This window comes from Rhynchophorus ferrugineus, unplaced genomic scaffold (genome assembly GCF_030347505.1).
Source record: "Rhynchophorus ferrugineus isolate W39M unplaced genomic scaffold, kcgeb_rfMv2 rfM3, whole genome shotgun sequence".
NCBI lineage: Eukaryota > Metazoa > Arthropoda > Insecta > Coleoptera > Curculionidae > Rhynchophorus > Rhynchophorus ferrugineus.
The window spans coordinates 51,391,627-51,418,032 of NW_027472582.1; the positions used below are offsets into that span (position 1 = coordinate 51,391,627).

Consider the following 26,406-nt stretch of genomic DNA (forward strand, 5'->3'; position numbering starts at 1 on the left):
ACTTGACCATAGGGATTGATTTATAAGTCAATAACAAAGCCTTTTAGGAGTTATGAGGTACATATATAGGATTGCACTAAAACATCAAACCGAATTGTTAACCTCCTCTGAGATAACCAAAGAGGAACTTGACCATCAAGTTATCAAGACTTCGGCGTTAAACATGACCAAATATTTTTAAAACACCAATATATAAACGTATCTAACAAAAGATGTAATAGCACCTAGGTCCAGTGTTTGTTTATAAAATCAAACTGATGTGTTGGCATTAAGGTACTCCCTATATAATTGGTTTTAACAGAAATAAACATTTCAACTAACATCTTAAAAACACCTTGGAGATGTTTTAGCGAGAATATTGTAACAATCAAGTTGATCAGTTTTATAATTTCTTTACTTGGTAAATTTTGTAGCACTTGTCCGTCCATTAAGTCGCAGTCATTAGGTCCCATGATATTGGTATCAGTTTATTTTAAATTTTAGTCATTTCTTTTTGCTTGAGAAGTAAGATTTTTGCCACCATTGATTGATACACATGTTGAGAATTAATCAATTTTAAAATTGCAGATTCTGACTATTTTTCATTTAAATCTCACTAATCAGTTTACAAGTACATAGTCTTAGCATATACCGCGATGAACCACTACTGCTAACTTATTATACATCTAGTAATCTTTTCTAGTATTTGCTCCTATATTTTCCGATAACTTTATTAATAAATTATTTTTAACAAAAAAAATTGAACCGAAAAAATTAATAGAGAAGTTCACTAAAATGTAAAAAATAAGGACACTTAAATATATTTTAAACTTATTTTACTTATTTACTACACCTATTTTATATTCTGTTATATACACACAATTTGGCTTAATTTTTATCTACCTAAATCTATTCATCTCTTTACAACATTATTTTAACTACTACTAACTAATCAGTTTGAGGTCAGTGTTTTTTTTTGTGTTAAAAATCTAAGTGTGATACAGTACAAAGTGTGTAAAAGCCCGTATGAGGAAAAATACGAATAAAGAAAACATTGAAAATAAGGAATGTTTCAGGCCCTGGGATCCCCTATCTAGTCTAGGTGATTTGATAAATGTTCCAATCAAACTAGAACAAAAAAGTCGCTGCCCTTTTGGGAATCGATTCCATGACCTCCGCGTGTGAGCCCAACGTTCTAACAATTACACCATAAAAACAGTGCCTACGATGTTCTTATGACATCTCATAAGAGATTGTTAGTGCTAATAAAGCAAACTAAATAAATTTTACACTGAATTGCTTCCGATTATTCGTCTCATCAGTTCAGCAATAACATTATACACCAATAATTTATTATTTTACATACGTTTCTTTGAAATTTGAGAATTTCGCTCTATTTAACCCTCTTCCCCACATTAGCTCCTAACTTGATTCCAACGGGACCACCTCCTCGGACGTGCATTCTTTCGAATAAAAAAAGAATTTTGAAAATCGGTCCATAATTGATGGAGAAATTGACGAACATAAATTATTATATACATTAATAACATATTTCAATTCCGCGTGTAGTAGTTTAACACAATAAAAACTTGTCAAGTGATGTCCCCTGTTATTGTGGGTCAATTAAAGCAAATAATTCAATAGAAAGATTTGCAAATTGCCTGGATACTTAAACGCCTACTGTTTATAAATTACTTCATTCCGTGTCAATTTACTAATTCTAATTGACCTATAATTTGGTATTTAAAACGATGTTTAATGTTAATAGCCAATAACTTCTATTGTTAATGATTATAATGGCGTAAATTTATAAAATAATAAGACTATAATAAACCTATATTATATTGTATCATCAATATATTAAAATATTAATACATGATTATAGATATATCACAATATTATTTATTAAAAACAGAATAAAAAAATTCAGCACCACACAGAAATGAAAATATCTTCATTCGGATAGAGCCGAAATATAGAGACAAGATATTGTAACATAATATAAAGTAGCTGTTCGACAGTTCGCTTCCTAACTTTTTCGATTTAGGAGACAAAAAGAAAGTTATTTGGTGCCATTTCATCAAATTTCTAAGAAAAAGTTACTAATCCGATTTCTATTAAGGAACGGACGAAATTTATTTATTACAAGTTCTTCGGAAATATTTTTGATCATGTTAAACGTAGCAATACAGGGGTAAGTTTGAAACAAAATATTTTTTCTCAATTGGCATCAATCGTTTTTACGTAAAAATTTAATCACGGTTTTATATTACACTTATTGGTTTAACAATATGCCCAATGTTTAATATATATTTCTTATGAACTATTATATCCATGTCATGTAGAAAATAACTTAATTAATTAATTTTCTGTGCGAACTGTGTTATTTTAATATTACTCCAAAGTCGACGTATAAGTTCATCAACCAGATCATGTAGCATACTTGCATGATTAGATTAGATTCACAATCGTCTCCGGAATTGACACATGCGCATTCTCTTGCATAGAATAAACCATAAAAAAATAAATTATATTGTCTTCCTTTTCTAATGGTTGAACATTCTTTACGAGTTAATCGGTACGTCATATGATCAAAAAAATCTACGATATGTCGATTTTGTGTTACATTAATACTATTATAGTAATAATAATAAAATTCTTGTGTTATTCTTGGTGGTCTAACATACATTGGTTTAAAAATTTGGAAGAACAAAAGCAAGTGCAGAATGTAGGGTTAAATTTTTAAAAGTTACAGCATCAATTTTATTTAAAGCGGGAATATTAGTTGCCAAATTTATAACACATCATTTTCAACAAAATGGAATAGGTATCAATATATGACAAAATTTAATGATAAAAAGAACAGAGAAGAAAATGATTCTTGTTGTGTTGAAAGTTGTTAAGTCATTAATGAGGTTTGTCCATCAATAATAGTAGCAAAAATTGTATAAACTGATAATAATTAGACAATTATTTTAAAATTAATATATTTTAGTAATGATTTAATTTTTATTTTATACCTAATATGTAGCTAGAATTTGTTGAGAGTGAAAGTAGAAGAATGTGAAATTCAGAAAATCAGAGAAGAAGAAATTAGACAGCATTTTTCTAAGGTGTAAGAACAGTGTACAGTGATACTATGAAATAATTAAATTTGCTAACAAAAGTAAACCTGCATCTAATGACAAAGAAGATACAATGCATTATTATATAAGAGTGTAGGTATATAATTGTTTTTTAAACCTAATGATGTATTGACTGGGATTTCTTTCAGCTGAAAAGATCATCTATTCGTTTTAGGCTAATAAATGTACAATATGTTTATTGAAAGCTGGAGGTAGTCCATTCATTCACGGTGTTTGTGGATCAAGAATAGTAATGATCAAAAGTGGAGATTTTTATGAGAATTCCACTGCTTTCATATATATTGTGGTGGCTTTTTCGTTTGGTTTTAACTGTATTGGCTATGTTTGTTCTAAACGATTTTGTACTTTTTCATGTGGTTGTTGGAGTTCTTGTTAATTGTTCGAATATGTAAGTTAATTTAAATATAGTGTTTTCATTAAAATAGAAAGGCCTATAGAAATTATTTTTACTGTTTTATTTGACAATAATATTCTTTAAATAATATATGTCATTTCAAAAAATGTTTAATGTTTATTTCCATGCTTATATAAACAGTTTCAACATTAAATTAATTGTTTATCAAATAGGTGTATATTTATTTATAAAAATTAATGATGATGTGTAATATGATGTTTTTATAAAAATAGGATATATATATATATATATATATATATATATATATATATATATATATATATATATTAACTATATTTTATATATATAAATACAATATGTTATTTCCAAAATTTTATAATTTTTATTTGCCTACTTAACCTATTTACTTGCCTATATATATTCGACATTAAAACTAAGATTCTCGATAAAAAAATATAAGTTAATAAAACTGTATGTACGCGTACGCCAACTCGGTTTATTCTCTGTTCTATCCTCTATCTATTTCTTACTCGGTTTATTCTCTATCCCGAAGTAGATGTGAAGTAAGGTATCCTCTCTAATGCTCTTTCGAAGTATTTAACATAAACACTTTGTCTTAAACTACTTATGGAGCCTGAGGGAATATCGCACTCTATCGTTATTAGAATTAATAGCAGTACCGCATATGGCCTAGTATTGAAAATAGATCTTAGTATTTATTTGTACAGTAATACCTTGTTGTCGTAGCTGAAAATAAGAATGGGGGAGATATTTATTTAAAATATACTTTCGCATTTAAATTTCTATTAATTTTGTTTCAAAGAGTTGTAGTCGCAGATCATCTTTAAATGTGAAGTAAATTTAACTGACAAGCAAAATCTTTCAATTTTTCATATATCCAATAAAAGATGTAATGGTAATAAAAAGCAACAAATCGTAATAACGATTTATAGTGCCGAATTCAATTTATGTTTACTCCCAAATCTCCGATTATACGACAAACAAAGCTAAAGAAATCTCTAGAACAGATTTATAAATTGCATGAGGAGAACCAGAGAAGTTAAAAGTGTTTTCCAATAGCCGCAGTATGTATCTTCATTAGGTTTTGGGTTTTATTGCCCTTAGCGAAACTGTTCCCCCCATTGGGACAGCATTCAATATTTCAGGAAGGGTGTGGAGGGTTCCCGAAACCATTAATCCTCGGTAACATCGTCGGACTTTTTATATATTCCTTATGTGGGGTATCTTTCGAGGCGATTAAAATGTTTCGACGATATTTCATGGGGCATAATGAAGATAAAAAGGGTAGTCTATGTCAATCTGAGACCTTAATAGTTTAGTTTCAACCTAGCGTCGAAAGGTTTTTTTTAGGTAAAAATATCCATTAGTATTCTAAACTGATTGAAACATTCAGTGCCCGAAAATGATACAAAATATTATGTCGTATCGTATGCTTTTTGCAATTCGAAACTTTTTTGTGAAAAATCGGTACTTTTATTTTATTTAAAGTATTGTCTCTCTTTATCTTTCAGCAATTTACAGATTTCATCTAGAACGAGCGATATATCTTTTAAGGCTATCGACGAATCGACCCATTTTTGCTCTCTTCGTAAAAATTGAAGAGCTGTTTAAAATGGCCACGACTCATATATCGGAACAAGTAGTAATCGTAAGAAGCAAGGTCTGAAAAATATGGCCGATAATGTAGCACTTCCCCTTTTAAACGTTTCCAGGTCTGTTTTAACCAGTTTGCAACATATTGTCGAGCATTGTCATGCTGCATAATGACACTGTAGTACTTGGCTCAAACGCATCACTTTCATAATCAGTAATGCCTCCAAATCCTCGTCTTTTTAGTTGGCTAAAACGCTTTTCATCTTCGTCGTCAAAATCATTAATTTGAAGATATCGAAAAAAAATTATCATTCCTTATATTGGTCATAATAGTGCAAATTATATATACATCTACCATTGGTAATAATGTTCTAGAAAATGTTTACTGAATTATGGAAGTCATTGTAGCTATATATAATATTTAATGCAGTTTTTGACTTATTCATTATGATCATTCATTTCAATCAAATAGTGTTTTACAGACTATTCGCCATTGACTGAGACAAGATTTTTAAAAGTTTCAAACAATTGTTGAAGAACTTCAGAAGTTTTGTAGAAAGGGTTATTTGAATTATTATTTATATGCAATACGTTCAAATAGACATATTCTGATCATCTCCTTAGTATATCATAATACATAATAGGTTTTTAAACGTTTACAATAAAAATATTTGATTTATTTAATTTAAATACATTGATTATATAAAACATATATTATTAAATGATACAAACGCTTCTTAGTCTTAACGAATAATGATAAAGCTTTTTTAATATAATTTGTTTATAAGTATAACTATAGATATATTTTATGACGTATGAATATCTGTAAATGTAATATAGTTTAAATTTAATTAACCTTACTTTGCTAATTGTACTTCAATAGAACGACTTCTCAATTGTTCTTTTACAATATGTTCTGCTTTAATTGGTTAAGTTCTATAAATACCGTACGTCTACCAGGAATTATACTTCAGTCATATTATTAGCGTGTTGAAGTAATTAACAGAATTAATTAATAGCCGCAATTAGGAGGTTAGCATCACGTTAGACAAAAATCAAAACACATTGTGCCAAAATAAAACAACTATACTGGTTAGTCGGAAGATACTCTCAACTTGATCTAAAATCAAAGAAGTTGAGAGCGATATATCTTTTAAGGCTATCCACGAATCGACCCATTTTTGCTTGAAGAGCTGTTTAAAATGGTCATGACTTATATATCGGAACAAGTAGTAATCGTAAAAAGCAAGGTCTGAATAATATGGCCGAAAGTGTAGCACTTCCCCTTTTAAACATTTCCAGGTCTGTTTTAACCAATTTGCAACATATTGTCGAGCGTTGTCATGCTGCATAATAACACTGTTTTACTTAGCTCAAACGCATCACTTTCATAATCAGTAATGCCTCCAAATCCTCGTCTTTTTAGTTGGCCAAATCGCTTTTCATCTTCGTTGTCAAAATCATTAATTTGAAGACATCGAAAACTGTAACTGTTTAACTAAACTGTTTTGACTCAAACGTCAGAACAAGTAGTAATTGTAATCGTAAGAAGTAAGGTCTGGAAAATATGGCCGATAGGGTAGCACTTCCCATTTTAACGTTGCCAGATCTGTTTTAACCAGTTTTGCAACATACTGTTCATAATCAGTAATGCCTCCAAATCCTCATCTTTTTAGTTTGCCAAAACACTTCGTTGTCAAAATTATTAATTTGAAGACATCGAAAACTGATTCACATATCCAAATACTTACACAGCATTCGCTTTATTGGTTACAAATTCAGATATGTTTCAAAGCTCTTAAAATATTCGGTTCATATTTCGACGAAGTGATTCATACTGAAAAGTGCCCGTGAGTGAGACTTTAGCATGAAGTTGGTTACAAATGTTCCCAAGACGATTTACTACACAGTAACACCATTTGTTGCAAATAAAGCTCATAGTTAAAACTTTACGGTCTTGTTAAAGGAATTTGACAAAAAAAATTTGTTTATTTTCACACATAGTTTAAGTATCTACGTAACTGCTTTTTTAAGTTTCGCAACTTAATTGGATTAATTGTAATAAATTATTTAAATTAACCATTTGTTTGTAGAAAATGAGCATACTACCCTTAGGAAATATGTTAAAGAAATTTGGAATGTAAAAGAGGTATTACAAAAATTAAAAAAGAAACAATAGATAAAGGAGTTTAAAAACCGATAAGAAAATGAATGGAGACTCTTGTTAGCTACTTTTAACATATATGACCAGAGATCGGAGATTTGTTACTAGAAGGTCACGTACTAGAATATCTATTAGCAGAAGGACCAAGGTTATGGATCCAGGAGTACCCAAGCTTATAATGTGAATAAAGAACTGACGCATTCTGTAGAATTATTCTGCGGCGATTACAAGGCTGTAATCAAACAAATTATCAAAGGGGGGCAGGTTGACATTAGATGGTCCATCGTTGCAAAAGTTACGCAAAGTATCCTCTAACATTTTATACTGAAATTCGGAGATACTGGAATTCACCAAGGGGGCATACTGCATGTCAACTTCTCAGCCGTAGACTATTGAAATATGAGAATGTTAAAATACACCCCAAATCCATGGAATCCATGGCTATTTGGATGTTGTAATATTCACAAGAAGTGACTGAAAATGTCGCTGGCCGTAAACTATCGGATTTTGAGAACTTCGAATTGGAAAAGTAGAAAGACTTGGAAATATATATTCTATCAAAATGTAAGCAGAATTTGTAGTTAAGGGTAGCACAGTCCAAAGACGAACTGAAGTAGTTCAGTTTCTCAGCTATGGATTATTGAAACTTCATAATATTAAAACTAAGGAAACCATTCCACAGACCATGATCATTAGGATTATGGAAATTTAATAGAAAAGTTACAGATCAAAGGAATATCAAAGGCGACTTGTGAACAAAGGTACTATCAGTAAATTGTAAGCTACGCACAGCTACAAAGTGCTACCACGATAAACCTTATGGCCATTTTCTTGAGGAGGGATGTGTTATGTCATGCGACTGGTACGCCGCTGGTGATTCCATTATCCCTGTAGGATGATGTTGCTTTTTAAATGTTTGTTCTGAAGTGGTCACAAGTGTTTAGCGCCTTGGTTGGTCCAACGTGTTTTCCCAAAAACAAAATTTTAATGCTCTTAATAAACTTAACCAGTGATGTAGTTAGGCAATTGAAATAACAGAAACTACTGTGACTGTCTCAAATATGTTATGCTTTCGCTCGGGATAATCTTTTATACATAACTTAGATATACTCTGTATATTGTTAGAATACAAACGGATATATTTATTATATTTTACTTTTGCTGCAAGACATGTACACACCGAGACATCAACAATTGAAATTCTGCCAGCTCCTGGCCCAAAACTTCAATATTCTTCAGTTTCTAAAGTACTCGGAGCTTAAAAAATTTACAGAGAAGAAAATATTAATTCTACAGTAAAAGAAAACTAAAGTAAAAACAAACGTAACGTCGTTTTTGCTAATCAACTATAGTTTGCTTTAGAAAACTGTAAGTGTTGAAAACATTTAAATAGATCTTACTAGTAAAAACATTTTGTAAATCCTAGATGGTAAAACGTTTAAATTTTAATTTAATAAAGCTATTGGTTATTTAATAAAATAATAGTGGTAAAGGAATTGTTAAATTTACGAGTCTATTGTATATTTAAATTTTTTCACTTTTTTTTGAATTGATCAATAGATTATAATTGTTTCGGTACTTACTTTGGATCCATAATGCTACTTTACTATTTTATTTGATGAGATATTCATTATTGTGGATCAATAATATTCAGCCAGTGTAATTTTAAGATACTACGATATTACTGTTTCAATGATTCTTAAAAAGAAAAACCATATCCATGGTTCATATAAAGGTTCATCGTTTAATATAACAAAAGCAGCCTTATCTGGAAAAAAATTATTGTACTTGACGATTTTCATTAACAACTTTATACTGATGGGATCCATAAATTGGATGATCGATAGTATTTGTTTATTGATGTTGAAGGGAATAATACTTAATGGAGACGAAAATTAAATTTTTTTCAATAAATGAAATAGTTTTTAAATATTGACGTAAACTCTTTGGAAGTGTAAAGAAAAATATATCGAATAAATAAATAATAAGAAAATATATTCATTTTAACTGAAAATTGTTTTCCACTAGACAATTTTTATCAACAACTGTAGTGATGGGATCCATAATTTGGATGATCGATAGAAACTTCGACAATTTATAAAGAAACCTATAGCAAATTACCACTTTATTTCATTCATTATTATTTTTTATGGGTTCATTTTACTTATATTGCACACATATACTCTGCTTTTATAATAACTTTTATTTATGATATATTTTACCATCTCGATTTAACAATGAAATATCTTAGCAATAAGGTTTTTCAGTTTAATTCAATTTCCTACTTTTCTGTCTGTCCTTATGTACCCTATTCACATAAGCTCCTATCTATTTTACTTTTACAACCTTATTCCTCCTTATACAAAATGAAATATAAGAAAGACAATGGAAAGTATATCTATAAAAGAAAAATATTTTAGATTAAAGAAAAAAAGCCTATGTGAATGTTCCACACTTTAGCAGAAAATAATACTAAGGGTTTATTTTCAAATTGACATCAAGTGTCAATACAGTCTCATCCATACTGATAGTTTTTGATTTCATTATCAATAAATCTATAAAACAAAATTTTGCTTTAATTTAACAAGATTAATAAATATATTTTTTTAATTATATCAACAACTTATCACTCCTTATATTGGTCATAATAGTTCTAATTATCTTTACATCTACCTTTGGTAATAATGTTCTAGAAAATTTTTACTGAATTATGGAAGCCATTGTAGCTATATATAACATTTAATGCAGTTTTTGATTTATTCATTATGATCATTCATTTCAATCAAATAGTGTTTTACAAACTATTCCCATTGACTGATACAAGGTTTTTAACAGTTTCAAACAATTGTTGAAGAACTTCAGAAGTTTTGTAGAAAGGGTTATTTGAATTATTATTTATATGCAATACGTTCAAATAGACATATTCTGATCATCTCCTTAGTATATCATAATACATAATAGGTTTTTAAACGTTTACAATAAAAATATTTGATTTATTTAATTTAAATACATTGATTATATAAAACATATATTTTTAATGTTATAAACGCTTCTTAATCTTAACGAATAGTCAAAAAGCTTTTTTAATATAATTTGTTTACAAGTATAACCTTAACTATAGATATATTTTATGACGTATGAATATTTGTAAATGTAATATAGTTCAAATTTAATTAACTTTAATTTGCTAATTGTACTTCCATAGAACGACTTCTCAATTGTTCTTTTACAAGATGTTCTGCTTTAATTGGTTAAGTTCTATAAATACCGTACGTGTACCAGGAATCATACTTCAGTCATATTATTAGCGTGTTGAAGTAATTAACAGAATTAATTAATAGCCCCAATTAGGAGGACCTAAGAACAGCGTTTTCAATTTTTTATAAATAATATTGATAAAAAATATTTTTTACATGTAATAACAAATCAACTTGCTTTTTATAGTGTAGCAACTCTATCATTCCTTTATTTTCCTGTCTCCTTTAAAGGCGTGGTTTGAGCAGTTGCATCGCAAAAAATGCATTTGTGTTTCTGGTTCTCTTGAGAAATTGTATTGATAAGTAAAGGTCAATCAACCAGAGGCGGATTAAGACAATGAACTGCAATGGTGGGTTTAGTTATTATGATTATGATTATGATTGATTTACATGATTACAAACAATTTTCTCTAGAAAATATATAGCTTCACAGACAATATATAACATTTTCAACGTTTTTTGTCTATCTTCTTTAAAAATGTGTAGTATCTGGCATCTCAACCCATATGTTTTTTAAAATTTACATTCCTTAGCTAACTATTATGATGTATTCTGTCGCAAATCTTCCACTTGCTGCTCGTTGATTCCTAGTTTCATCGGTTATGTAATTAAACTTTGTTAACATTATTCTTACGGGTAAACATAAAAACTGGTAATCCCAATCAGAGATGGAGTAAATTAATGTATCAGTCAGACAATTATTTAGTGGCAGTAAATTGTATAATTAAATATGTTCTACACTCCCAAATTTGTACGTTTCTTAAGGATCATGATAATACTTACACCAAAATAAAAAATGCATTTCGGCCAACTTCTTAAGGCTAACTAAAATATTTTATAATAGATGAGCAGTAATAATACGATATATTATTTAATTATATTCAGGTCAATTGAAAAGTCCCCGGCCTACCATAGTAAAACGCATTTTTGGCAAAATTATTATTTTTATTCGACATAATTCCCTTCAAGTTTGATACACTGATTTTTGCGACCCTCCAACTTTTCAATACCATTTTTGTAGTACGATTTGTCCTTTGCTTCAAAATAGGCCTCAGTTTCGGCGATCATCTCTACATTCGACGAACATTTCTTCCCATTGAGCATTCTTTTGATATCTGAGAACAGGATATAGTCGCTGGGGGCCATATTTGGAGAATACGGCGGATGAGGAAGCAATTTGAAACCCAATTCATGGATTTTTGCCATCGTTTTCACTAGTTTGTGACACGGTGCATTGTCTTGGTGAAGCAGCACTTTCTTTTTCTTCAAATGCGGCCGTTTTTCGGCGATATGGTCTTTCAAACGGTCCAATAACGCTATGTAATAGTCACTGTTGATGGTCCTTCCTTTTTGAAGGTAGTCAAATTATTCCATGGGTATTCTAAAATACAGAGCCATAACCTTGCCAGCCGACTGTTACGTTTGCCCACGTTTTGGAGCAGGTTCATCGTGTGCAGTCCTCTCGTTTGGATGTCGATTGGACTTGTGAGTGAAATTATGGAGTCATGTTTCATCCATTGTAACATATGGATGCAAAAACTCGGGTTTATTATACTTGATCATTTTCAAACACTGCTCCGAATCATCAATTCGTCGTTGTTTTTGATCAAAAGCGAGCTCGCGCGGCACCCACTTTGCACAAAGCCTTCTTATACCCAAATATTTGTGAATGATATGATATACACGTTCAGTTTTTAATGTTTTTATTGGTAATAATTTCTTTTGGGCGTCCAATGCGTTCACCGTCTTGGGTGCTCATTTCACCAAGTCCAAACTTAGCATACCCATCCTTGATGGTAGATTTTCCTGGGGCAGTGTCCGGAACCTTGGCATCATGCTAAGTATTTGCATCAACTCGATTTTTTCCTTCAAAACGCAATATTATATCAACACGCGAAATTTCTTTTGATCCATTTTTTTCTCAATAACAAAAGTTGCTTCACTCAAAAGGTCGTAATTCACAAACTAATGATCGGACAGCTGTCAACTTTAAACACACATCTTTTGATGGTTAGGGCTAACTAAACAATAAGTGGATTTAATTCTAGTAGCGCCATCTATGTGTCAGGACGGGAACTTTTCGATTAATTTTTATCCAATTAAATTCACCAATAATGGAAATTAAACGCAGTATTGCATTAATCAGTTCATACTTACTGCTATATTGTTTATGACTACTATATTGAATGAGTGTTGAATAATTGCGAAATTAAATTGTTAAAAAATTTAAATGATCACACTATAACACACGTTTAATAAGTTTTAGTCGTTCGATAACTAAAAGACTAGTTAGCAATACAATTTTTGAGACATTAAAAGTTTTTTCTAATATATAAAGTATTTTTTTAACTTGGATAGCATTCTTAAATCGTATTCTGTTCTGTAACTCACGTCTTATGTTTGTATTCAGTTAAAAGATCACAATAATAACCAGGGTTTATGGCTTAATCACTCTAGAATCAATACAGGAACAACATTTCTTGTGTAATCCAAAAATCTTAGTGCACCTGCTTGGAAATTTTATAGATTCGCGGATAGACTAACAAATTTGAGGAGATGAATACTTTTTACTCTTTTAAAGTAGAATTCAAAGCAATTTCTTACTAAACGCAATAATAATTGAACTTCCCATTAAAATATTATTTATTATTGTACTTGAAACCGTTGTTGAACTGAGGTAAAAAATGTGAATAATTTCCAAATTAGATTATTATTTTCTACGCTCTAATGCAACTAGATCATATCCACTCGAATATTTATATATCTATCAGAGAATTTTAATCGTCACTCAAAAACACAACAAATAATTTATTATGACCTTAGTAAAAAGGATGAATGGAACAAGGATATCGTGATATAAAATATATTTATGTAATATTATAACTATTATCACTGACAAACTAAGCGTAAAAATATATTTGGAACTTTATTATTAGTGTAGTTGTAGCTAAAATAGCTTACATTTGTGTTAGTTATATATTCTCTAAAGTAGCATAAGTGTAATTATTTCAAGATAAATTATTTTGATACAATGAAAATAAAACTTAGAAAGGTTAACGGTTAACGAAGTTGTTTACTTAAAATGAATTATTTTATATAATAAAAAGTTCCTAAAAGGTACCAGATATTTTTTATACAACACCGTTTAGATAATATTTTTTTATATTGACAGAAAAAACTGTTAACACTGTGTTAAAAATATGTCAGCGTTGATATTCTTAGGAGCCTACCCAAACCATTCGCATTAGTTTTCGTCTCTGAAAGTATCTACTTTGTAAAACTTGATGGAATTATCCCCATACGTCTCGAATTACATTTTGTCTGAAAAGAATCCGTAGGCTTGGCCATTAGGGACACGTACCGGTCCTACCTACGGCTCTTATACGCGTCGAAATATCGGCTTTATGCAAATCCGTTAATGCTCATACATATCCCCAAGCTGTCTCATGATATTTATCGCTCATCGGGATGTAACAACCACTGAACCAAACCGACTTCCATTCAGTTTTACACCTGATACGACGGCACAAAGTGATCCGCCCCGTTCAATTTTATGTCCGCTGATCTATTCGTGACACTTTTCCGTTGACAATTTCATTTTGTAGATGACTTTACTGTATTTGGGTGTACCGTATTATAACAAGCTTTGTTTAGTTTGTTAGGGGTAGAATTTATATAATGTTGTCAGGTTTGTCTGCATATATTTGTAGCCAAGGGCTTTAACACAATTAATTTTTATTTATTTCTATTATTTTATTTAATTATGCTAAAGTTTTTGAAAATACAAAAACTCAAATAATCTCTAGGAATTTTATATTAAATTTAAAATTAAATTTATTTGAATTAACAATTAATATTTTTTATCAATTGTGATCATTTAAGAGATCATTTAAGAGAAGAGATATATTCGGTATTCCGAATTATTATCTTAAATTATTCTAATTTAAAATTTAAATTTGATATTCTAATTTTAAATTATTTTCGGAGGTACATTATAAAAACACAGTCAATTTTTGCCGTTTCTGACATTTCTGAATTTTCTAGAAGTAGTAAACATACAATTTTATTTATGGTTTCACTTTAGTACTACAGAGAGAATATATAGAAGGCTCACACTAAACTTCAAGTAAATTGGTTCATTTGAACTTTAGCTCATTTAAAGTTTCGTTTTCAGATACCGCGTTATTAAAACAGCAATATCTCCCAAAATAATTTAAAATCCTAAGGGCTTATATATATGTACTTCAAGGATTAGGCTTTGAAAATATGTAAATCAATTTCTAGACTAGAATACTACCTTGAACAATAATATACTTGGCATTTCACTCTTTCCATAAGTTAAAAATGGTTAGTCGGCTGTCATCAAGAGTATTGTTAAAACAAGATCTAGCAGATTTAATCGGACTTGAAATTTCTTATTAGAAAATGAAATCACACATTGTCACGTCTGGAAAGAAAAGAGGAGCATTCGCAACAGATTCATTTTTATTTCTATCTAAATAGGGATGAATTACCGCAGTATGAAGCGATGCTCTATAACGATGTAATGTGTTATTCCCTCTCTTGACAAGAAGTAATTTCGCAGAGTATTGTACATTTAAAAATAAAGTTAGTGAAAATGTGAAAGTGAACTTAATATATAGTCTATTCAAAGTTATTTTGTACATAAGTCATCTAACAATCTTGCCGCATCAACTCTGAGTTTTAGTTCAGTTGGGCTTTAATATACAACAAAAGTCTAATCTAAATAAAATAGTTGAACAAAAATGGTATCAAATATAATTTATTTTAACATCTAAAACAGTAAATCTAAAAACTATAGTCAATTATACAGTCACAATAGGAGTATAGGTTAGAGTTATAACCTCTTATTATTATTGCTTTCAAGAATTGCATACGTCTGACAACTGGATGACTTTGCCAGGCTCATTCGTTTACGTCTTCGAACTAATCAAACAGCATTGTGTCCCTTTTTGACTTGAATAAAATGTGAAGGAAAATATTATCTGATTCTGAAATGAATTTATAAATTGCGGCAGATAAACATTAAACAACTTGATGACAAAAAAACTTTGAATAGTCTATATCATTTAATGATAACTTTTATCAGGTTCAAACTGCAGATCATCAGGAACATACATATAAAAATGCAGCGTAACTAAAATTCTGGATTGTTGGGTGCCTTTCAGCATAATAGAAATTTTCACATAGTGATTTTTTTAGTGAGCTGAATTAAAAGAATCATTCGCAAAAAAAGTAATTTCGAATTTTCGTAGTACATGGCTTTATATTTATACTATAGCGTGTTTGAAAGGTAACAGTTTATAGTACATTCCAAATACAAAGGTAGTTTTGTATTTATGTCATTTGATGAGATTGGACAGTAATTTCTTCTTCACGACCTACTCGAAACTGATCCCATCGTAAATTTGACTCTGCTCTCAACGGTTTGACCGAAGCTATCAACGACATTATTAACAATTAGGAACTGCGCTGTCTTTCATCAGGACAATGCTAAATTACACCCAACTTTTGTGCTTTAGCAAACATTTTGGGAGGTTATCAGGGAGTTTTAACGTTGAACCATCTAATTCCCATTTGTTCTTGAAGAACTTGCGTCTTAAGTACAAAGCTTTAAAAAGGGCTAGTGAAAATAACTTGACTTTACCTTTGACCAAAAAACTGAAACTACCTAGTGACAAAAAAGTGGTAAAATGTTACCGATCAAAACATATATCATTAATTGGTGTTTTATATGAAAAAAATATTTGCAAAATATTAAGTCAGTTTTTTGTTGTCATGTAAAAATGTTGTAAAGGACTATAAAGTCAGTATACCATAAGTATTAAACACCTCTTCCTGTCCCTAAAAGACTCACGTTTTTAGGTATTTGAGCAATACAATTTTGCTCATGAATGATTATAGAATGAAGTATTTTTAGTTATGTGAAGAGAAAAAGGTCACATGGAATATGAATTATAGAGCGTGGTTACAATAGAAAAGTATATACAAGAATCAGTGTCAAAGTTTATAAACCATTATGCATTGGAGACATGCAAGTATAACTATCATTCTAAATTAAGTTATGAAGCTGAAATATAAGTTAATATAATACTATTTAAAGCTATTAAAAAGTCATTTCCAAAAGGCATTACCAATTATTTTAATTTATATATGATGAGATATAATTCCTTGTGGAAGCCGAAACTAGGTAAGAAATTTTACATTATACTGATTAGCGATATGTAACACACCATTTTATATTAGTAGTTCTAAGCTACTCTTATTCATTTAAATAGGTGGTTTTGTCCACACCATAATTAGTTAAATAAAGTTGATATATCAATATTTTAATATAATTCTTAGATAAGTAAGCTGTTATTTACTTAATAGTTAACTTTGAGAAAGAGCCCTGGGATGGATACAAGTCGACTAAATTTACTACAAATCTGGCATTACTCAAGTTGTTAACTCATTATTGTCATTAACTGCATTTTTGTTATAAGCAAAATTATAAAATTTCATAGGAAAGAAGCATCTCAGTCAGGCCAGTGATCAGGGTAGGTCAGAACAGGTGAATCCGAGGCTTAGGCATGATATTTCCTGTTCACAAATTAGTAAAATTTAGGAACAAATATATTAAAGATAATACCATAGTTAATATTAGTCCTTATTAGTCAGCAACACAACCAAACTCAGGTGGTTATTATAATTTTTTTCGAATAATATCATGCAATAATTTGGGAAAACAGATACAATTTACAAAGTACACGGAATATATTTTATCAAGATAACGTAGCTACTTATGGAGCTAAGCTATTATGAAAATTATTATTAATTGTAACGATCGAACTGATCGCTGTTTAATTATTTTGTGAGGGAACTGTGTATACTGCAGTCCTCTTAAAAAACCAATATAGTGAAAAAGTTACGAATTGTAAGTTGTAATTAATTGAAATCATGTTAGAGTTCATTAATCTATTACAGATAATTTGTATCTGTTTTTATATAAACTATGTATATTAAATTAGGTAAAATATATTTGCTTATATTCTATCAATCCTACAATAATAGGAGGAATATTAATGCTTTAAATAAATTATTTAGATTAATAAATAAGCGAGCAAAAACATTAATAACTTAACTAAATATAAATGTTATATCTAATTAAAACATAGATATAATCCGACATAATTTTTAACATAATTGTATTAAATCAAGGAAAACAACGTTTTAAACAAATTAAAATATGGACTAGATCCGTTAAGGAGATTTGGGGGTACTTCATATTTCTGGCATTATAAATCGAAGCGAGACCAACTTTCCGGTATCACATTTCGGAGAGTAAGATAAATCATTTTGAATGTTGAAACCTGATGAAAACAGAAACAGCTGGTAGTATACCGCCACTGATCCGTAAGGTCGTAAATAGAGAGATTTTTTTTCAGAAACCGCAGGTTCCATTAAAATCTACTACAGTTTCTTTTTCCGATTGAGTTTGCCCCATATAAAGATTTATTTCCAATCCTCCTTTTCCTGTTGTCGTCATTTATATTAAATTAGTAAATTTATGTCTAAAGTATGTTTCTTGATAGGTTAGTTAATATATTATAGTGAAATATGAAGTATATATACATATATATATATATACATTTATCTATATTTACTCCATCCCTCATGTTTCATAAAAATATATCCAAATTTTTAATTGGATCTATCTGTTTAGACAATTTTTTTTATTATTTAATTTTTATATTGTTACTAGCCGTTTCCGACTAACCTACAATTTGTCTTTATAATAACTTAAATCTAGGTATATAATTAGGAGGACCCATCGGCCCCGTCTCAGTCTCTGGTGAAATCATGTTTATACATGTAACTGCTGTATTTTTTATTATATGCACCTCACAACACAAGATCAGATCAACACTTTAATATTCTCATGAGAACGTAGTCTTTCCTCATGTCCCCTTACCTTGATTTTTTGACTGACTGTGGGTATCTGAAGGTCTCGATGTAGATAATCAGTCCTATGGTATTTGGGTGCGCCCACAATACCACTCAGGACTTTGTTGTGAAAAAATTGTATTTTATTTATGTTGCTCTTTGCAGAATATCCCCATAATTGAACTCCGTATGTCCATATAGGTTTCAGTATTTACTTATATAATAGCGATTTATTATGTTATTTTCTTTTCTTCTTTATTTGTTCCTTCCAGTGAAGTTTTGATAATTCATTCCAAAATATTTAGCGTTTTTGCTATATGGAATGCTAGATTTAATGTTACTGGTGCTTGAACGGTCTGTTTATAGATGAACTGCATATGTACCAATTAGCCAGTACATTTTCCTATATTTCAATTCCAGTTATTTTCTTTTCTTCTTTATATGTTCCTTCCAGTGAAGTTTTGCATCAATATTCATTCCGAGATATTTAGCCTTTTTGCTCTATGGAATGCTAGTATTATTTAATTTTATTGGTGCTTGTACGGTCTGTTTATAGGTGAATTGCATATGCACAAATTTACTTTCATTAATTTTTATTTTCCAAGTTTGTGTCCAATTATTTATATTCTCACTTGCCTGTTTTAATTGTTGTAATTGTCGTGATGCTTCTTCAGTATTGTGTCCGACAGCTATAATCGGAGTCTCATCAGCAATTGTAGCCATCGTAATATTCTCCGTTTGTGGTATATCACAAGTATAGAGTAGATAAAGCATTGGCCACAGTACACTTCCTTGTTATACACCTGCTTTAGCTTCTTCTATTGTAGAGTAAGCTTCTTATTGTTTGAATCTAAACATTCTGGTTCTAATGTACGATTTTAATAGTTCGGCGTGTTGTTGTGGTAACATATTCTGTAGTTTATGAAGACCTTCATGCCAAACCTTATCGAAGGCTTGCGCTACATCTAAGAATATAACTGAACATACTTTTTTACTTTCGTAGGCATTTTCGATAACATCTGTTATTATGTAGACCTGGTCATTTGTTAAGTGTTTGTTAATAAACCCAAAATGTGCTGTTGTATTAGGTTTTTTCTCTCTATGATCGTTTTTATTCTTTTCAACGAAAGTTTTTCAAAAGCCATAAGGTATTACTGGCAGCAGTGATATAGATAGGCCCATAGGCTTTTATTTCGTTTGGTGATTTCCCAGGTTTTGGGATCATTATAATTTCCACCATCTTCCAAATGCCTGGGATGACATTTTTTAAAACAGATTCTTTCGTTTCTTTAACAATAGAAGGCACTAAACATTATCTATTTCATGATAAATTAGTAATTATTTTAAAAAAATGGTTTATATGCTGTGGAGATTCATATCCAAGTAGAGTGATTATGCATCTGAATATCAAAATTAAAGGATTTGTAACGTTGAAGCCAATGATCTTATATATATGGTCGTATAAGCTATTTCACTATCCGCAGTGAGCAATAATTTAGTGAGGTTCTGAATATTTAGAAACTGTGTCATAAGATTGTTCAAAAAATCGATAGATTGGGGTTTTTAAGTATATCAATATTTTTGCCAATATTTTTATGCCGATATATCCGTATATCGTTTTTTTTTTGTTTAAGAAACCGATATTTCTCATATTAATTTTTACTCATTTTTCCCTCTAGAAAATATCAATATTTTGTCCACAATAGCAACAAACCGATTTTTTTGTCATATTAATGAATGTTGTGGTTAAAATAATAAATTTAAAATATATCTACATGTCAAGCCTATATTTATGAAAATATGTATACCTTTTTCCTGTATACCAATAGGTATCAAAAACCATATATTTTAAGAAATCAATATATATTACAGACTAATGATTTTTTTGGGGTACTAATATTGATTTCTGGTAGCAAATTAAGCATTTCTTTTTTACGCAAATTAATATATTGTCCAATTACATTTCTTTTTCGTCAAAATAATTTATATGTTTTCTGTAATATCAATATATTTCAGATTATTTTAACAGGTCAATGATTCCTTGCTCTCCAGAGCAACACATCTAGAAAATATCGATATTTTTTGACACTTATATCGATATGCTTTTCGCTTACGACGTCCCTACTGTGACTCAGTTGGTGCCGTATTAATTAATATTGGCGTAAAAGTTTTAGAATGAAATGGAATGTTCTTCGTCGATTATCTTTAAAATATTAAACTAATAGAAACAGATTTCCATTTCAACATTATTTTTCTAAAAGTTATTACAAACTATAAGGTGATTATTGTAGTAAGTATATTGTCGATAATATAACTTGAAATTTTGTGTTGCAATGTTGTAAGGAGAAGATGAAAAATAAAGCTATTCTTGCAAACGTAATGTCGTTTTTTAATTTCCGTTTATAGTATTTAACTAATAGTAAGCATTGGAATCTACACAACAAGTTGGCAGCAAATTGATCATAACATTTAAAAAAATATAAAAAACCTTTTATTTGAAATAAACGACTATGAATATTCTTCATGTGTATGTGTATGTTTTATTTACTTAAGAGCTCTGGTAATGTCTGTCGCTATATAGTAATGAATTCAACGGGAACTAACTATCAAATATTTGAATGAAATCAACAGACACACTTAACACTTAAGTAATACAGGATTTCCTTTGAAAAAATTCGCATATAAGAAGAAGATTTTTTGTCTGTTTATTTAAGCTCAAAATGCATACTTGAAATAGTAGCTGAAGAAATGGTGTTCAATCCTGACAAAAAAATTAGAGAATGGTCAAAAATATTTTATGTAAAAGTCATAAGAAAGCAGCAAAAGCAAGCCGTTATAATGCATATTTTAAAAATTTATAGAATATATTCAAATGGGTTTAAAAATATTATTTGGTTAAAAGTATCGGTAACTTTTCAGCTGATGGATTAATATAACTTATATATAAAGTAAAGAAAAAATAATACCAGTAATTAAATTGCGGATGAATGTATTTTAAGAAGTGCATAATTAAATGAAAGGCCTACGTCGTTATAATTATCTTCTGTTAATTATCGTTAATTTTATATTTGTTAAACTTATATTTAATATTTTTGAAGTTAAACCTTGCAATTAATTAAGAACTTATTCAATGATGAAAAACCTCCCGTAACGAAAATTATGAATACGTAATTGCAGACTGGAGATTCTTATCAATACTTTTCGCTATCACACTGTTAACACACGCATACGATTATGACTCTTGCTAGTTACACTTGAGCGAATGCAGTCAATGTTTTTAAAACCTTGGATCTAAATTGTCGTTAGCCATTTCCAATAGAAATTACATCTTGAAATAACTGTTCATTAATGAACATTTTGCAATTATTTCATTAATGGCTTATTGATTTTTTAATGTAAAGAAATATGGATTATCCACATTATAACATTATATTGATTAATATTTTAAATACGCAAAAATATAAATTCTTAACAACATTAAGCATTAGTCTTTAAAATACTCTCCAGATTTATCAGATATTGTTCCTTGTGAATATCACATGTTGTAGTTAATATCAAATAATCTACTACTAATATACACTAAATACTTATTTACGAATATTTCCTAATTTTAAAAAATACTAATTATTTAATAATTATAAATATTAATATTTTACTAATTACTAATTTATAAAAAAATCCCAAAAAAATGGGTAAAATATTGGATTGCTTTTACTACGTTTATAGATACCCTATTTAATGCGTGATCGTAATGAGAAACTATAACGAGAATCACGCAATAGTTTACTGTAGATCAACAGATCGGTATGTTATAATTAGTTTCACCAACTACGCATTTTATATTTCAAAACTCATATTTACCTATATTTCATCCAGTAATGGTTTGATTTAAATTGAAATTTGATAAATTGAGTACGGATTTAAATTCAATACCATCATTTTATATCATATCTCATACCTTTATTATACTACTTATTATAATTATATATACTTATTATGTATGACTGCCCAATAGGATTCTGTTGTCTTTACTGTGATACTATTCGCTATATATATATATATAATAAACGATATATATTAATAAAATGGGAGCACCGACAGGTTTGAAATTGAGTACGGGTAATATTTATATGGAGAAATAATTTTAGGCCCAAACTTTTTATGTGATATGCTCTACAAATAAGTAAATTCCAATAAAACGAAATATGCCCATATTAAACAACCAAATAAATCAGAGCGGTGATACATGATATATAAACAAATATTTTAGACTCTATTTTCATTGCAATTATAATACAGGAAATTATTCGTCATTTCTGTTGAATGCAAATTGACTACGAACGTATAATTTTACGTTTTTCGGAAATTTTCAATCGAAAAACAGGTTCTTACGTTTTGTACTTGAAATGATATTAGCCCGGAAAGTGAGTGAGTTAAGATATTAATAAATAAGTTTTTTTATTTTAAGCAGTGTTGTTTAAGATTTTATATTTTTCGTAGTTATTCCCGTATTGTTGGAAGTATCAAAGGAGTTATGGTAGGTATGATATAATGATTATGAAAAGTATGATTTTATAAAGATACATTTTACATTATTAGTAGGGACCATCAATTAATGTGTTCGTTTTCGCGGAAGGTATATTCAGCCGTAAGAGGAAAACAAGACGTATGTGAAAACTTCATCCTAATATATATTAAGAAATTCTAGAATACCAATAATCGTGTGTGCTGTGTTTATAAGGTGTTCAGTTATAGGTTTTCCTTAGCAGCTTTTCAGATCCATAATATAAACATCAATCAATCCATTTTTTGTTTTAAGATTTTCAATTAACTCGATATCTGGTGAACACAGAACAACTAAGCAAAATTGTTCTTGCTTAAGGATTGGTAGTAATAATAATGCTATATTACAAGATTTTTATGTAATATTTTTTGTGTTAACTTGAAATTCATATCAGGTTTCAGTAGTAAATGAATTTTGTAACAAAACCGTAACCAAATACTAAAGGTAATAAATGCATTAATATGTGCATCAAGAGTTAAAATTAATGTTATATTTTTCCATTTTTTAGTTAGTTTTCAGTCATCATGTGAAACACAAGGCAAAATACCAAGTAATAGATTAATAACTTGTAATTATCTGTAATGGTGGGATTATAGCATTTTATTATAATATCATATTTTGATGTAAATAAATATACTAACAGGAACTAATATGACAACTACTCTTTTACAATAAATATGGAATAGTGGAATATGTAAATAAAGAATGATGCAATTTTATTTAAAAATGTATGTACAGAAATTATTCTTTTATCAAATGGACCATTTCTATATTGCAAAAAGCGTTCTTTATTGTTTCAATTAATATACAAATATGTATTACTTTATTTAATATTCCATGTTTATGATCATAACATAAAAATAAATAAAAATCATTATACTTTTATTTGATCCTCCGAAATTTTTGCAGTTCTGAAAATATTCTTGCTCATGATAATTATGTTATAATGTTCAGTAATCTAGCATTTTAAACTTATTAATACTTTGTTCATTATTACCGTTTAAAGGAAAGAAGATTTAATTAAATGTCAGTTAAAAAAGGTTAGTGAATGTTAGTTCTTCAAGCTTACTTATATTTTAATATACATACATTTTTTGCTGAAATTAATTAACATATCAAGTATATAACTAATCTTCCTGATGATTTTTTTTTAATATTAGCGTATCACTTTTAAGTCATTCTCTTTAGTAAATTATGAGAGTAACATCATTAACTTCAAAAATTGTGCTCGAATTTCGACCGCAGGATGCAAATATATACAACTAATTACATATGTGCGCAAAAAATTAAATTAACCATTGGACAATATATTCCTGTAATTCTTTAAATATATTGCTAGTTAAAATCGAATTTCAAAACGTATTTAAACAAAATTAAATGAATTATACACCTATATTGTTTATACAAACCTTTAAAACCGAAACTTAAAAACAAAAACCACTTCCACATCAACGGATTAATTCCCATAATGTCTGTTTTTTCCGTATTGAACCCTTGATTTTAAATGGAAGTTAACGACATAGAGAAATCTACATCGTCCAAACTTTCCTTATCAGTTGCCATCATAAATTCAATCGCCCGGAAAACTTTCGAATTTAGCGCGCCTTTATCTCGACCTTAACTGAAACAAGTGCGGAACGTCCACGGCCACCTTCTCCTAATACGAACTTCGCGCGCAAACTAAAGAGGGGCCTCGACACCGAAACGTCGCGCCGTTACAGCCGACGCCACACCCCCGCACGATCAGCGGTCTCGTCGCATTTAAAAATGTAATAAGGGAGACACGAACACAACGAACAACATACACAGAAAGAAGTTATGCGTTTGCATGTCGGTGTGCATTCGTTGGGGGGCTGAGAAAATTGATCCCAATCTCGCGATGGAGACGGTGTTAAAAAAAACGAAAAGTTGGCAGCGGTCAAATTGACATAATAAAATATATTTTAATGAAAAGGTACAATTTTTGGGGTAAATAATGAATGTAGTTATGGTAATAAGAAAGTTACTAACACAACGGAAATAGTTAATATAATATATTGTCATCGAAACTGTCACAACCATAATTTCTGAAATACATTCACATTTGAAAGGTATTAGTATGGAGAAAAAATGGTATAATATATATTGATCCAGATATTTCCTATCTTTTTCTACAACTCTTTTCCCATTTTTTTATTGGTAACATGGCGATACCGTGTCAAAAACCCAATGTTCCGAGAGCTTTTGATAGTTTGAGCCGAATTTCGTTTTCTGATAAATAATAAATATCGAAAATACAATCTTCAGTTTTCCATGATAATGACATAACTTCAATTATGAAAAACGAAGCTATTTTTTGTAAAGAAATTTAAAATGGCTAGGTGAATATTTTCTTTAATGGTATCAAATGTTTTGCGAGATTTCCGGTTTCATTTGAAATGAATGTTTTCAGGATTATTCTTTATTTTTTAATATTAAACAGTCAAATCTAAGAAACCCATGATGACAGGTCTAAAACATCAAATACTACCTAACAGAACTTAATATTGGTTCTTGGAAGATCATTATTGGCAGGTAACATATGTGGCGATATTAAGATTTTGTGCGATTTGCTGAGACACCAAGATGGGTTTATTCCTTTATTTAAATTCCTTTGAGTCTTGTGTCCATACGACAGCACAGAATGATCAAATAACTGAAAAAAAAGAATTCAGGAATATCTGGAAAAAATCATAACTGGAGAAAAAAAAGCTGCATAGGGATCTTATAGTTAATAGATAGAAATTCCTCCAAGAAACATTGGTACCATCCACACAAAGTTCTTTTATCACCGCTGCACGTAGTTAAAGTTGGTATTGATACAGCAATTTTTACAATAACTTCCCAAGGATGCTAACAATATTTCAAGTTTTAACTTGCCTAAAGAGTATGAAAATATATTGCTTTTATTTCACCTCGACAATTTCCCGGAAGATTTGGGAGATGTGAGGAGAGCATGTTGAAAGAATGATTTTATCAGGACATCAGACCACAATTGGACGATTGAAAGAGGCTTTCTAGATTATTCCCAAACGCGAAAATACACAAAGAAGAGGTTTTCCTCACTAGGAAAAAGAAAAGGTTTTAGCTATTGAATTTACTATTGAAGTCTATTCTGTTATATTTTCGGAATACTACTGACACCGTAAGTTTTTAAATATCTCCGTTGGTTGACCGATGAAGACAGTCTCATAATAGAATGAGACATTGTTAAATGGTCCTGATAGTTAATCAGATCTGTGAGAGAAAACTGTAACATACCAATAAATTAGGCACATATATGTATTCATATTTATTGCATAATATTTTCAAAACAAAAGGACATCTATTGAAAAAGATTGGTATATAGTAGGGTAATACAA

The 26,406-nt window shown here is 29.6% G+C and overlaps 1 protein-coding gene across 2 annotated transcripts in view; it reads right to left on the reverse strand.

The window, feature by feature from the left end:
* Positions 1-24,787, reverse strand: part of LOC143194125 (uncharacterized) — a 58,037-nt gene extending 33,250 nt beyond the window's left edge. For both annotated transcript variants that reach the window (XR_013005193.1, XM_076400708.1), the window contains exon 1: positions 24,436-24,787. Coding sequence is in view for 1 of the 2 variants with exons in the window: in XM_076400708.1 (XP_076256823.1) it covers positions 24,436-24,493 (58 nt within the window). In the remaining variant the exon portion in view is untranslated. The remainder of the gene's footprint in view (positions 1-24,435) is intronic.
* Positions 24,788-26,406: the final 1,619 nt, after the last annotated feature.